The sequence below is a fragment of the Anser anser genome, assembly GCF_964211835.1.
Source record: "Anser anser genome assembly, chromosome: 5".
NCBI lineage: Eukaryota > Metazoa > Chordata > Aves > Anseriformes > Anatidae > Anser > Anser anser.
Window position 1 is genome coordinate 31,351,590 of NC_139725.1, and position 15,352 is coordinate 31,366,941.

The 15,352-nt window shown below is 48.8% G+C and overlaps 1 protein-coding gene across 5 annotated transcripts in view; it reads left to right on the plus strand.

Moving 5' to 3' along the window:
• Nucleotides 1–11,361, plus strand: part of RGS6 (regulator of G protein signaling 6) — a 278,204-nt gene extending 266,843 nt beyond the window's left edge. For 3 of the 5 annotated variants that reach the window (XM_083839322.1, XM_083839323.1, XM_083839324.1), the window contains one exon: nucleotides 3,057–11,361. In XM_083839322.1, coding sequence (XP_083695448.1) covers nucleotides 3,057–3,107 — 51 coding nt within the window. In that variant the 3' untranslated portion in view covers nucleotides 3,108–11,361. The remainder of the gene's footprint in view (nucleotides 1–3,056) is intronic. The other 2 variants (XM_083839327.1, XM_083839328.1) reach the window with 1 other exon arrangement.
• The last annotated feature ends 3,991 nt before the right edge of the window (nucleotides 11,362–15,352 follow it).

Here is a 15,352-nt window from a genome sequence, read left to right on the forward strand (position 1 = left end):
TGCAGGGACCTGGTCCCCAGCCTGACACGTAGCTGAGCAGCAGGATGGGCTACATAACTTGGAGGCCACATTCTAGGGGGAAATTTCAGGTTTATTAAAAATTCCTTGACATTTTCCTTAGGCTACTCCAAATTCAGGTTTTACACTGCCTCTAAAACTGAGGCTCCTGTGCTTCCAGTGGTCAGGCGTGAAAAATTCATTGAGCTGCATAGAGAGAACCAAAGGTTCTCCAAGACGTGGTGAACCTGTGTGTGTGACCCCTGCCAGAAAGCTGTGTGACAGTGGAAAAGATGAGAAAAGAAAGTGTTCCTGAATCCAACAGGACACACAGCATATGCCCTACAACGTATACCCTTCTCTGTGTGCTATGCTGTTCGAGTGACAACAGCCTGGATTTTTAATTGTCGTAACCCTAATTACTAGTGACAAGTATTTTGCAACTGGAGGACTGGGGATTTCCTCATAAGCTTAGACCCTCTGTGAAAAGTTTTCTTTTTACATCCACTCTAATTCTGCCTTAGGTTACTCAGTGTATGCTTATGGCAGAGTACAAGAAGTGCTGTAGTGTGCCGAGCTTAAAATCCTGTGCTTTCCAAATCCCCTGCCAGCACAGCTTATACACAATTTCTTGTGGAAATAAGGCAGGAGTTGTTGACATTTTCATTCAGTGGGGAAAGGAGAGGTAGAAATGTGGGGGCGGCAGCTGGCTTCCTGCTAAACAAAGACATGTGGAAGGAAAAAATCATTTATCCTGGTCGGACCTTTTTAAAGAAAAGGTGAGGTCTTTGGGCCAAACTTTCACATCATAATAATCCAAAACTTCCTCTCTCCGTCAATGATCTCACCAAAGGAATCCCGACCGAATGTCGGATCAGACCCAAAATGACTTCTGAAATATTTTGGCACATATTGTACCCAGCTATGAACTGATGTGACCACATCCAGCTTCCCAGAGCAGCCTTCTGCCTGCCTGACCTGGGCATTTGAGCTGCACAAGCCTCGGGCAGGACCGGAGCTGCAGGTACACCCTCCGGCCACAAAATGCAGGCGTGTCTCACCGTTGTCATCCGAGGGGACACAGGCCAGCTTCGCCTGTGCAGGTGCACTTCTTTCCAGACATGCAAAAGCTTGCCACAGGAGAGGGGTTTGTTTTTACATCTGTAATACTGTGGGCCAGCCCCTCAGCTGGTGTAAATCAGCAGCAGTTCTACGAAGACTACCAAGTTACCTCAGCAAGTGGATCCCATCAGCATCTTCACCTGAGACACATTTTACTCCCTTGCTGTTCATTTTAATAACAGGAAACAGATACAAGCTCTCCTAATGAAGGGCAGTTTTTTCCTGTTCCTCTTTATTTTTTATGTATTTTTAATGTTTTTGTTTCTTTCTTTCTTTCTTTTTTATACTGAGGATGTCTTTGAGGAGAGACTCCCAAACCAAATGCCTGCATCCCAGCAACCTCCAGCCTGCAGGTGCTCACAACCCCGCCCATGAACGTGCCTGTGGCTGGGGGCCTCTGTGGTACCGAAGCTGAACCTCACACCTACTTACACCCCTTATATACTTACGGCTCCTACTCGTAGCCACAAATTTCACAACATCAGCCCGCATGTGCCGATCCCCTCGCCACCTGTCCTACCGGGGAGGTGGTGCTGCAGGACGTGCTGCGGAGCTGGGCCTTGGATCTTTAGTGTGGCTGCAGGTGGAGCCCGTGGAGGGAAACATTTGCCACAGAAAGCCCATGAGCAGGAGCTGGCGTGTCCCCAGACCACCCACCTCGGGGAAGATAACAGGAGAAACCTGCCTGCCATTCTCTGCAGCCGTGGCCGCAGCTCCCAAGCCCCACAGAAGGCTTGGCCACCTCCTGGGGTTGCACCAGGCCGAGCTTCCCAGGGGCACATTCAAAAATAAGAATAACCAGGAATTTGATTTATAGTGAAAGAAAGCAGGCTTGCCTTAAATGGCGGCGGTGCTGTGTGGGCAGCTGGGCCCGGGAGGGAGCCGGCCCTCGGCCTAGCGGCGCTGGGCAGGCAGGAGGGCGGTGGCAGTGGCCCTCCTGCCCCGGGTGGGATGGCCGTGTGACAGCAGTGTTTTTCACAGCAGAAAGCCGTCTGATCAGGCTGCGTGTGCTTGTGCAGCCAAGCAAATTGCTTGGTAAAGGGCACACATCTGAGCAGCAACTTCAGGCTTCTGCAGGGAGCAGCCGCATCCTCCCGCTGTAGCCCTGAATCAAAGGGGCAGGAGCAGGAGGGGTCCTTTTTTCTTAGAGTGCTAACGTCTTAAATAAGGATTATTTCAGATTGCTTGCTAAATTTTACATTTCAAATTTTCCTACATTTTGCACATGCTCCTTTTCACTGCATAATGTCTTGCTCTTTACATGGATCTTTATTTCAAACAGCAATTAGCAAGACTCTCCGAAAGGAAATCTTGGCTACACAGAGTAACATGCAGGTTGTTTTAGATCTGCGAGGTATTCCACTACTCTCTGGTACTCCCTGGATGTCTGTTTCAACCAGGAATTTTTATTTTCTGAGAAAAACAGCATTTTTCAAGAGGAAAGCTGTGTAGCACCTGGTGCAGTACATGGAACATCTTTACATTGCCAGAGCTGCCATTGCAGAGCCATCAGTGTCCCCTGCACTCCCTTGCTACTGCGTGTGAATGGAGGAGACCTGCTGTGGGGCCTCCTTGCAGGGGCTGCGTGGCCTCAGCCAGTGCAGGAATTGAGGCACGCAGGTGACCTTCTCCCTGCGTGGCCCTTGGTCTCTCACCCCAACCAGCCAGGGGAAAGCTCCTACAGATGCCATGTGCCTGCGTGGTGGCCTGGAGGAGAGCGTGGGGAAGGCAGGGAGGGTGGACAGGGTGGACCAGCAGTGACTGAGGACAGCTAGCACATCACTAGCCGCACCCCACCTTGCCAAGTCAAAGGGCAAAAATGCAGTACCCAAAATGCCCCCACTTGCAGCCAGACCATCTCACAGCCCCCATCCTGTGGTGGCAGCTTCACTTACGCTCCAGGCCTCTTCTGACTGTCTGTCTGTCCCTTCCTGCAGGGAAAGTCTCTGGCAAGCAAGCGCCTGACGGGCCTGATGCAGTCCTCCTGACAGCCACCGACGGCCGCCCTGCCAGAGCCGCAACGTTTCGGGGAGAGCAGGGTGCTGCGGGGGAGAGCGCGAGCAGGAGCAGGGAGCAACTCGCCGGGGGAGAGCCCGCTCGTCACCGTGTACATCGGCACTTTCTTACCTGTACAGCCTTGCAAGGACACTGAGCTCGGCACGGGTACTTGGGGGCCTTCTTGGTTCTGGGGGAGCACACGCCGCTGCACACAGGAGGCAACAAGACAAGCGCACGGTGTCTTATTGTATAAGGAAACAGACCCAACTGCAGCTTGGAGGAAGAAGAGCTGAGAGAGATCACTGTTTTTCCTTCACCTCTTCTCTCCCTGGCACAGACATGGCTGTAATACATGCCACCGCAATCCCATTTGCTCCCTTTCTTGTGGCCATCTGGATCCAGTAAAATATCTGCTGGAAGCTCCTTCTCCTTTCCACGAAGTATCAGATGCATTTCTCCTGCAGATTCATTGACTTTAGCTTTGTTTTTTCTTTCCTATGTCTCTCCTCCTTTAAAATAACAAGAAAGAAAGGCACTACTCAAGTTCGTCACTTGCTGTCCTTCCAATGGCATGTAGCATGTCCAAAGACGATGGCCAGATCCTCAGCTGAAGGCAGGAGAGCATGAGTGGCTTTCACCACCTGAGGATCTGCCCTACTGAGTCAGACTCTGATTTTGGTGCAAATCCTCTGACATCGGCGGGATAGCTCTGCATGTACATTTAGCGCAAGTGTGATCAGACTCTGCCTGATGCTCAGAGTCATGTTTTAGATGTATAATGCACTTATGCACAAACACACAAACACACACATGCGGTATTTAAAAGTGAGTTGTTTTATATTGTATTTGGTTTTCTATTTATTTAAGGTTTTGCATACTTATTCAATGATGGATGTTCAAGTTTTACTGCAAGTACATAGAGTTGAACCACTTAGAGGAAAATCCAGCTCTAATTAAAGCCAAAATCTGTTCATGCGTATACAGGGAAAGGTAACTCTGCTGTGGGCAGGTGTAATCGAGAGCGAAATTCAGTCCACAGCAAGGAGAGAACTGATGGAGACGGGCTTGGCAGAAGCAGCTTGGGACTGGGCAGGCGCAGGGTGCCAGCTAACCCTCCTGAGCAGCAGCACCCCCAGCCGCGCTGCCACCCTCAGGTAACTGACCCAGCTGAGGAGCAGCGCTGTAAGAGCGAACTCACACCGCTCCAGGAAATGAGCTCCCATCTGAGGTAGAGCCCATGAATACAACTGCAAGAGGTGACCCAATAGCTTGTGTCAAAACATTGGGATTTTGGAGGTCAGGATAAGCACAGAACTGAAGTGACTTGTTTAATGCTAAAATCCACATTATGCTAGCTGCAGATATGGAAAATGGACTGCATTCATATACAGTATATTGCCTATATACAAAATTTTCAAGACTCAGTTGACTTAGTGCCACAAAACCTCCTATATTTTACAAGCCGTTCAGATCTGAAGTGTATGTGAAAATAGACACTTGGTCTTCTTCACTCATGCCAAGCCAAACTGGCTTTTTGTGCAGGTGGTAGAAATTGCTATATGGCTACAAGTCTGCATTCCTATCTAGGCAAAATTATCTATCTCGCTAAGTAGACAGCTGGCTACCAACAATATCCACTTCTGAGGCAAGTATTATCCTAACATTCAAGGCCTATGTATGCACAAAATCAGGCCAGCATAGTTTCTGTCAGTAAAAGGACTTTCCCTCTACCCATGAAATTTCTCATTTTGATACCTCGATTATTTTTCCCAGACAGCTTCTGTTAACAATTTTACCTAAGGTCCATAGGACTCTCTACACCTGCATGACTATAAAGTAGAGTACTGAGTATGATATTTGTTCTTTACACTCCCTAATTCCCATAATCAGCCTGTTTTCTGATGTCTTCAGGCCTAATTCATCGGCAAACAAGCGAGCTTCAGGACTGCAGAACCATCATGGATGTGCCTGTACATTCAGGTGGTGTCCTGCCTCTGAAGGGGACATTTGGTCCCCTCCAAATGGTCGCTCAGCTGTCCTGGCAGGACCTGTTTGTTCTCTGTTGACCACCCAGCCGCAGGTTCCCCTCTGGCAATAGCGGGGCTTTGTGCAACAGGCCCTGTTGTCAATCCAAGCACATTCATGCATGCCCCCTTTTGTCATCCCGAAGAACAGTCAAAGGCTGGCTCTTCTCAGAGCCCGCTGATCATAGCGCTGTCAGTGCTAAGCCCACCGTTGCCACACATTGCTGGAGGTCTGTAGGCCAACGACTGCTCACACCCCAAGCAACTCTGGGCCAAGGCACTCCCCTAGTTCCTCTCATGCGAGGTCTGTCTTGTGAACCCCCAACCAGTCCGCAGAGCAATCCTAAGCAGGATGTACACATAAAGCACGAAACTGGTGCACAGCGAGGAGCAGTGCTGGGGAGCAGAGGGTCACCTGCACGCAGGCAGGGCTGAGGGCTGCCGGCCCCACTGTGCTGTGCAAGCTGCGTATGGCAGCGGGACAGATGGGAGCAGGGTCCCAGCCCGTGCAGGGAGCAGCAGCACCAGGCTTTGACCCAGAGACGTGCTGCTGCCCTGCAAGCCAAGTACCCAGCCCCTTTCCCCTCTCCGCTCCTACAGGACAGTTGTGTCAGCTGCCGCAGTGTTTTGCCCGCAGGGAACAGGCTGTGTTTGAACAGTTGAGAGCATGGAGGGAGCTTCTAGGACACAGAGAGCATGCATATGGGCGTACGTCAGGGGGCCTGGCTGCTGAACAGCTTGACATCTAAATGCACACTCGTGCAAGCTAATCTGCTCTGCAATGGCGAGCCGAGCGGACAGAGCTCAATATGCTCTGGAGACAGGAAAGCTTCCCTCCTTGTTTCCTGACCAAATTTCTCTAAAACAAACATCACAAGAGTAGACAAGGCCTCCTCATGGGAGCACATATGAACTGCTCTTCACCTGTCTTTTACTTCACATACGACGATACTAACATATAATGACTTCCACATGAACTGCATCCTTGAATTACTGCTTTTTAATGACATTGCTTATTGCAAGTGATGCTTTTCTTGCACACTCACTAGTACCCCACTGAGTGCTGCAAGCAGTAACCTGCTGCTTTATAAGCATCCCATGTCTTCCAACTACCTCATCACCCAGAAGATGAGTTAGGAAATCAGCTTTCCACCTCTATTTGTGTTCTAAATGGCATTGTTTCAAGGAAAGGCAGAACTGGAAAGCTTTTACAGTCTTCACGCTGTGAAAGCTAGCCACCAGGCGTCCCATGCTTGCAGGGCTATGGCTGTGAAATACGGCTGTGCACTGCTATTTGGATAATAGTATATCCAGAGCATTCATAGCTACTGTGGTGGATCGGCACCGGGACGAGCACCAGGAAGGTTCGACAAGTCAGTGCAGCACGAGGCTAAGGCAAATGGATTAATATACTCTCAGTATAACTCAGTGCTAAGATCCCATAGAGTACTGTAATAAAATGGTAGCAGGGCAGCCATAAAAAGTCACAGTAAGCTGACATAATACCAGGATAAATGTAGCAATAAGGTAACACAGGCCACTGCAGTGAAGTAGCATTTTGATAATGCAGCAATAAGACAACAGGGCGCTGCAGTAAATTAGTTTGGGGAATAAGGCTGTAGTATCAGCGTGTGTGGACAAACTGTGGTACATCTGTACCAGGTACTGCAGCAATAAAGATAACACGAGGTGTTCTAGTAATAAGTTACTACAGTAACAGCAACATGATGCACTGTACAGCTCTATCAGGATGTTTCCATGCTGCAGTCAAATCCTACAAGACATGGTAGAAAGACAATGAAGGCAAAATGTGCCCCGTTTTGGACCACAAATAATGGGTCTGTTTTCTGCAGAGTAACCAAAATCCTGGAACGATCTTGGCAATACTGATCCTATCAGTCCCTGCTTTCAAGGAAGCTGAGGCAAGAAAGTCCCCCCATCCAGTCTATCATTTTGGTCTGAAAATACAAAACCAACTCATTGTCTCTTTAGCCAAATTGTCACAGACGGTGGCAAAGTTCTTCGGTTGGTCCTTACTCAGGTGACACCCCAGCAATTTCAGTGGGTCCTTTGCCTTGGGAAGGATTTGGCTCTGTCATCTTCTGGCATGGGTGGTGCTTTCAGCCTACAACTCTTTCTGTTTTGGGGCAGGGGAAGGGGAACCCAGGTACAGGACATCCAACTGTACTGGCCTGTTTCCTGAAATGCACAAATAAATTGAGCATCCTGGAAAAGTCAAAGCAATGAAGCCCAAATCTGTTCTGTCTGTCATGCACACACACGCACGTGAATAATCCTGCTGGAATCAGTGTGAGTCCTGTATGCACCCGTGGGACCTGTTCTCAGTGTGTCTCCAGCTGGGTGACTGAGGCAGGTTTTATTTCTTATCACCTTTCCTGCTTTTCCTTTTTTTTTTTTTTTTTAAGCATCATCTCTCTGTGAAATGTAATTAGAAAAAATCAGTCTGCCATAAGACAACATGTAGCACAGTGGGCAAAGAGCAGGTGTGTCCATGTGCTGTCTTTGTACCCTTCAGAAAAGGGTAAAGCGTGCTGGAAAAAAAGCAGCAACCACTGCTATGCTCGGTAATAATCAGGCATACGGTTTGAGCCAAAGCATCTATGTCAAACAGTGAAGCCTGACTGGAGTGTGTGTGCTAGATAACAAGCTGGTCTCCTGGGGAGGGGATGTAAATAGGGCACCACTGCAAATTATGAATAGTGGGAGCAGCTCACAGCTGGCTCTGGCTCCTTCAGCCGGTCCCAACAGATACGGATTTTGTGGCACATCTTTCCAACCCCTCACACAACAGCTTTGCTGTCCCTTGATATGGCTTCCTCTGTCTAGAGCTGACGGAGCTCAGTTCAGATTTTGAGCGGTGCTCTGATATGCCTTGCCTTGGCTTTTTCCTCCAACTCCTTGGCTTGCTCTTATTGTGGTTTAATGATTAAGTAGGATTATTAAAGTAGAGCTCACAGTAGGGTAAGATAGGCTGGGTTATCATGATTTCATAGCTTAAGCTGTGAGCAATTTTGCAGCTTCTCAGCACTGTTTATAACCTGAGATGGAGAACAAGTGAGGCAGCTGCACAGCAGAACAGTGAGCTGTCGAACAATACACTATCTTCATGCCCATATGTACTTTGAACTTACTGGTGAGGAGAAATGCTTTGTAGTGAGAAAAGTAATCTCACGGCAGGAGAGAATCAGACCTGATCAACTTTTTCATGTGATACAGATTTTGCTTTGCCAGCCCCTAACATCTGCAAAGCTCACCACTAAGAGCCAGCAACCTTCTAATCCTGCTGCTGAGCGTTTGAAAACAAGCTTTTGAAAAGGCTGCCTTAGACAGCAGTGCTATTACTCACAGCCTTTTAACGTGAATTTATGGCTATTGCCACAAATGTCAGCGTGGCTGCCCTGTCTCATTTGCAGTAGGAAGCTGCAGATTCACCCTGCACGGAGGGAGGAAGTTGGTGGGCAGAATTTAGGGAACAACTTGCAGGCTCGGGGCTCAAATGTGTTGCAGGCAAAGGAGTCTAATGCTGTTGGAGATGGTCAGATGTGCCCAAGCCATCCACACAAGGTTGACAGCGATGTCACTGGATTTACCAGTGCATCCTGTCTGGAGGCCCAGAGAGATAGCCTGGAACTACTCATGTGACAGAAAATAACTCTCTGTGGGCAACAGCATTGACCCCTGACCGTTGCTACCTATCAGAGACATGACACTGAATTTCCATCTCTTGTCTTTGGGGACTTAAACCATGCTGTCCTTTCCCTAAACAGTGGGAGGCAGAGACATGTCCTGCTCCTTCCATGGCTGCACTAGGAAATCCTTGGCTGGGCCGGGCCATCAGGAGTGATCGGTCCCTTTTGGATCCTTGTCAAGACATCTCACATCCATCTGCATGCGGGCTGTTCCTGCGTGCCGCATAGCTTCACAGCCCCGTGCTGCTGGGGTCTGATTCTTGTCATACTCAGTGTCAGCCTTATGCCACGTGGGTTAAGGCACACCAGATAAAAAAAATCAGACGATGCTTTACACGGCACATCATTTCCCCTAAAAGCATTTGGGATTCTGAAATGCCCGACTGTGAGGTCATTTGGGGCCAAACACGAAGAAACGAGGTACTGTGGGACATTTCTCTACAAGGAAAGATCTCTGAAGGGCCCCTGACCCACGTGCTGTGTGTGACTGAAGGCATCTGGGCCTGGACACTGGGTTCAGGCCACGGGGACTTGCCCAGCACAGCAGGCTCGCTGGCGCCAGGCCCCCGGGGGGTGTCCCATGGGGTGGTGGGGACGAGGCCTGCTGCAGGACGAGCACGAGGGTGCAGGAAGGTGAGCTCCCAGAGGGCAGACGGGCTCTGTGGGTCCCTGCTATGCGCGAAACAGCCCAGGCTGGGGAGGTGGGAAAATGGATCCCCTTGCATGACCTCCCAGCACAGCGGGGACGTGTCACTGCCACCGAGTATTTTTGGCCTTACGCAGGCATGGCAGCCGCTCAGGATTTAGACTTTGGACACTTCTGGGCAGGGCGGGCAGCCAGCTGGCCGGTGCCAGGCCGCAGCTGTGCCCGCGGCGGGGAGCGAGCGGGAGCCTGCGGTGCTGCTGCCGCCATGCTGCTTAGGGCACTGTCAGGCTGTTTAACCCCTCCTGAGGCACCCCCCAGCACCTGTGTTGGTTGCTTCAGCTCCTGTGGCTCCCAGCTGCCTTTTTGCCTCACCACTCCTGTTTTCTCTGGCCCTCTCTTAGGCTCGTCTGTGCGGCTCCTAAAGGCGCTGCCAGATTGAGCTTTCCCCACTGGAGCCGGCTGAGCTCTGTACCTGCTCTGCAATTAAAAAAACAGGCGGAGGGTGATGCATACGTGGGCTTGGACTCACCCCTTCTTCATCCCAGTCTCAAAGCCACAGGGCAGCCTGGCCTCTCAGCAGGACGGGCATGTCCTGAGCATGGGCAGTGCGAGCACCTTGGCAAAGCCTGCTGCCTGCCTCCAGGACTGCCCTTCTGCCACCTCTGGGACATTTCTGCAGCTGCACATTTGTGCAGCCAGCAGCAGTTGATGGCTGATACCAGATGTTAGATCCTCCATGCTGAGCACAGACAGGTTTTGGGCATGCGCTGGCTAATTCAAGCTAACTAGAGCTTTCTGCAGCCTAGAGAAAGCTTGCCTTGCCCATACAAAAATGCCCCTCAGCCAGCCCTGCTCATACACAGGCACAGATAAAACATGGAGAAGAAAGAAAAACAACAACAACAACAAAAAAACTCTTTGTTCAGCATGACAGATCATCTGCTGTGGGCCACCTGCAAACTGCAGGCCCTTTCCTGTGGCCAAACGCCTGAGCTTCTGCAGGGCTCTTCCCCTGAGCTACCCGGCCTCAAACGCCTGTCCTCCGTGACGACCCACCGCTGGACACTGAGCCACTCTGCTGTGATGCTGAAGTTCCCCGCTGTGCCTTGCCTCCCACCCTGCAACACAGCACTCACAGCCAACACTGTGCAGGGCTTAGCAGCCCTCTGCAGTCCTTTACTTGAGAGAACAGCCCAGGGGGAGCTTCGTGGAGAGCAGCCCAGCAAACCACAGGCTTCTGAGCGTGGACGTGACAGGACAAGCAGCACCAGAGCTACCTGCACCAAATTGAAAATGACATTGGTTATGTGGGCTTTCTCTCTCTCACCCTCGGTGTTATGAATGCAGCAGTAATTTCGCTTCGCTGTAGTAGTGGTGTGGAAGTGACCTTTTGATTCATCTGCCAGCAATTTGAGGTCTCATATGGGTCACAGAAATGATGTGCCCTGGCTGCAGGTGAAGGGAGCCGGACCAGCATCCTCCTGCTGGCTCCCTGCTGCCCGGCTTACCCTTCCCTCCCCGACTTTCTCTTCTAACTAAGCCATCGGTTCCCAGAAAACAGCCGTGTTACTATATTAAGTTGATCCTGCCCTTCGTGTTTCTTTGTTTCTGGGGAGTCTTAAGTAAATCGAGTGGCAGAGCATATGCAGAGCACCACAGGCTCCATGTCAGATGACAGGACAGTCCAAAAGGGAAGAGAGGGCAAGAGAGAAAGCTCTGTGTTTGCATTCATTTCTGACATGATGGATTTCCCCTTCCTGGAAGCAGCCCTGGCATAAATAAAACCAGTAAAGGCTTTTGTGTAAGAACTCCCTTCACTACCAATAGTCATGGAGTCATAGATAATAAAAGACCTGGCAGCTAATCTTGCATTGCTCTGTGTAATCAGCAGGATTTTCTCTACTGAATATTCACCGAGGTTGCTTTATGTACCGTGCCTCTGAAATCTCCAGGGATGGGACCTCAAAAGATGCCCTCAAGAACACATTTTTCCATACTTGAAAAATTCTTACTACAAGGATAAAACCCAAACCTCTGATCTAAAACATAAAAAGCCATCTCTGAGTGAGTTTAAAAACAGTGAGAGCCATCTGTAGGCCACAAATAGCAAAGGTGTTCAGCACTGTAGATTTTTTTCCCCGAGTAGTTCCCGTAATGTATTTTTTGCACTGTCTTGAGCCTATTGTTCCTCCACCACGGTCCACTCCCACCCTGCATCACGACACAGTGCAGATATTTGTGGACTGTCAGGGTAGGTACTTGTGGGCTATTGTCTTTTCGGTCTTTTCCCCACCTCAGACTATAAATCTGAGTAAAGCTCTTTTCATATGCCAGTTTCTCAAAGATTGCTATCAACTTTGCTGCCCTTCTCTTTGTTGAAAAGTTCGGTCAAGAAAAACATAACAATGTGGGACAGAAGGGCTGTGCTAATCCATACGGCACAGTTACCCCATCATTTCTGCAAGCGAGGTAGCACCCTACCATTGTGCTTGTTCCCCATGGCAAACTGCATCCATGTGTCACACATGTTGTGGTGTAACACATTTTGCTAAATCTATGGATTGCCATCTTTGACCACTTTGCCTACCTCCATCCTCCTATACTGCCATCTGTTCTGTGGCTTACCTCCCCCAGTCCGCACTCCTCAGTACCTATGGAGGGCTGCCAGGAAAATGGTTCCTCCTTTTCTTGCCAAATTTGGAATTTCAGTTGCAAATGTACCCTAGCAAGAGTGCCAAGGGAAGGCAGAGTCAATGCCAAACCCATTCCAGCTTTCCTGTTGGGCACGTTTTCAATGCTGTCGCATGAGATGAAAAGGAGAGCAGAGTCCTGTCTGAAAGGGGCCGTGTCCAGTACTGCAAGAGGAATCAGCAGTTGTGCCCGGACCAGGAAGAGCAGATTGTCAAAGACCTCCAAACTGTAATATCTGTAGGCTCAGAAAAATAATTCTATGTGACATGCACGATACCCTCAATACACTGTACACTTGTCCTCATGGAAACTAATGTACCTGGCTGCAGTGAGTGAAGGTCTTTCTGAAATAGTCCCAAACAAATATGCTAAAGCCACGTAAATTACTCCTGGAATTGTTTTTCCACAGGACTGGCTTGCATAATGTACTCAGGGCTTCTTTGTTTGCATGTGATACAGCCATCCTGCAGTCATGTTAGAGAAAGCTTTATACAACACCGTACTGCCATGCTTGGTCAACACATGCATATGCACAAGCAGATATTTCCAAAGTTACTTCTATGGGCAAGTTTCTTGTAAAATAAGGCAAATATGTCAGGCATTTTTTCCTGTAGTACACCCTGCAGGTGCTCTTATCCAGGTGCTCCACTCAGTGCTATGCTAGCACAACTGCCAGGCATGAGGCATTGCTGTCACCTGCTCCTGGTGACCCACCCCAGCTGAGCATTTGGGTGGGAAAGCACTGGAAATGATCCACCTGTTCCCATTGAAGACCCCGGGAGCACCTGGGCAGCAGGGTCTCCACTGACAAGGTGTGCTGCAGAGGGAGCAGAACAGCATCACCTCCTTACAGTACCATCGTCCATACCAGGCTTTTTACCACCACAAAATGCCAAAGGCTTGGCAATGCAAGCTGAGCATGGGGTGGTGAGGTTACCACCACTGAAGGCAGCTTCCCCTGCCCCAGCCATGCCTGGAGGTCATGCACAGGGTGTCTCACCTCGCACCTGGGCTGCTGTGAGGTTTTACAGGAGGCTTCAAAGCCTTGTGCAGGCCTGGCAGAGTGGCAAAGTCACTCCAACAGGAAGCATTTCTAGCCTTCCCCCCCCCCCCCCCCGCCCCTTCCCCAGGGTAACCTGTGAATGTAGAAGTGAATTAGTTGTGACTGGCCATTTTCAACATCACACGCCAAAAAAGTGTCAAGGCCTGTGATACCAGGCAGAAGTAGTGCCCAGTGTTAGAGATGGAAAATTAATTTCTATTAGCCCATAAGCCTGTTGCTCCTGGGCAAAGATGTCTTTGACAAATTCCATCTCTTCTTGTGTTAACAAGTTGCCTGCAAGTAGATTGCAGTATCTCCAAGATTTATTCACTATTTGAGGATACTTGCCAAATATTTACTTGCCAGAGAGTTTATTCCTGGAGGAATTCTTGATCTGCAGCTCATTTGCAAAGCAGTTACTACTGGCATCGGATAGTTGAAATTCAAGGAGCTTTGTTTAGCTTTGCTTGGACATGCAGGTCACCTGGTATGGTGTCTGCCACCCAAAAACATGGATACAAGTGTTACAGTGGGGTATGTTCAGCCTTTCTCTAAGATTTGTTTTAATTTGACCGTTTCTATAAACATTTCTCTAAGTCAAATTCTAACTAACTCAGAATATTCCTGGAAAGAAAAGAGGTGTGAACACAGCCAAAGCTAAATCATTGGGTTTTTGTTTGCTGAAAAAACCTGTGGTGTCATTCACCATGCCTTAGACACAGGGTAGGTGCTTGCGGTATTTATGGAGCTAAAACTTCCATGGCCGTTGCTGTCGTTTCCTTGTTTGGGCAAAACCAGCAGGCCTGTATTCTAGCTTTGCCACCCAGGTGGTTTTTCATTCAGACAGATAATAATTGTATCTTAAGGCTACTAGAAATAAGCAATCTGTAATTAAAAAGCTGCTGTTTTTAATGTATATAGGAAAAAAAATACTACTCACTTTAAAGGTGTACAATAAATCAGCCACATTTTCTTGCCACTAGCTAGTATTTTATTTCTTCAGCTTTTAGGAGGCAAAGAGCTGTGGTCCCTGAACTTCATGGGAAATGTCATTGATTATTTCTGAAAAAAGACAGCTCCTTTGGTTAAAAAAAAAAAAAAAGAAAAGGCAACCTTCCAGTGACTTCAGTCATTTCTTTTGTCATATTCCTTCCATCCATCCATCCTTCCATCCATCCATCCATCCATCCATCCATTCTCTACTTTTCAATTCAGGACAAGCACTCTGGGAGAAAAAGGATCTATTCTCAAATGTCTTGATCAAAAGCCTTTTTCCTTTTTTCTTAAGTTTCTTTGGAGTTATTACCTCAGTGTTTATGTCTTAAACCATGTGTATGTCAGGCTAAGAGTCAGTCTGAAGCTGTGTGCAAGTACCGTTCATGTTTTACCAGAGCGGACAGAACAAAACGACTTTTGGTGTGCAGTAAATGTCTAGTCCCATTTGTTACACCATTCATTAAAGGGCTGTAAGCTACAGTTTTAATTAAGGTTGTGCTGAAGCAGCACTCGAGGTCTTGATGTTGCAACGAAGTTAAGCTTCAAGTACGAGGCTGAGACTCAGGGCCCCTCCGTGCCAGATCTGCAGGCTGACCTAGACCTGCCTGGCTGCAGAAGGACATGGCAAAACTTTTGGTCAGTACAGACCTACAGTCCCACTCCATTTAGCTGTGCCGCTCCTGCCTTTTAGTGTGTTTGTAATTAGGTAGAACCAAAATGGCAAATTCTCCTCTTAATACTAGCACAGGTGGCACCCATACTCCATGTGACTAGCCCCTACCTGGAGATGCTGCTGCTCTCCATGGCTCCCGGCTCTCTGTCAGCTTCATTAGTGAGGCAGTAGCCAGGCATCCTTGTCCTTGAGGGTCGTTGCTCACAGGCATCTAGAAACATGGGAAAAATCTTTCCCTTCTGAGCTTCCCTCTTAGAAGTTGTATATCTAATATTATTTAATATTTAATATTATTAAAACTTCCGTATTTCAAGAGTTTCATTATTAAACCTAGTACGGTCTTCCCCGTCTGTGTTTTACCAGTGTATGTAAAGAACTTCACTCCCTGCAGCCTGATTTTACCTGGGCAGAGTCTGGTGGTTAGCGAGAGCTGATCCCGAGGATGCTGGCTGG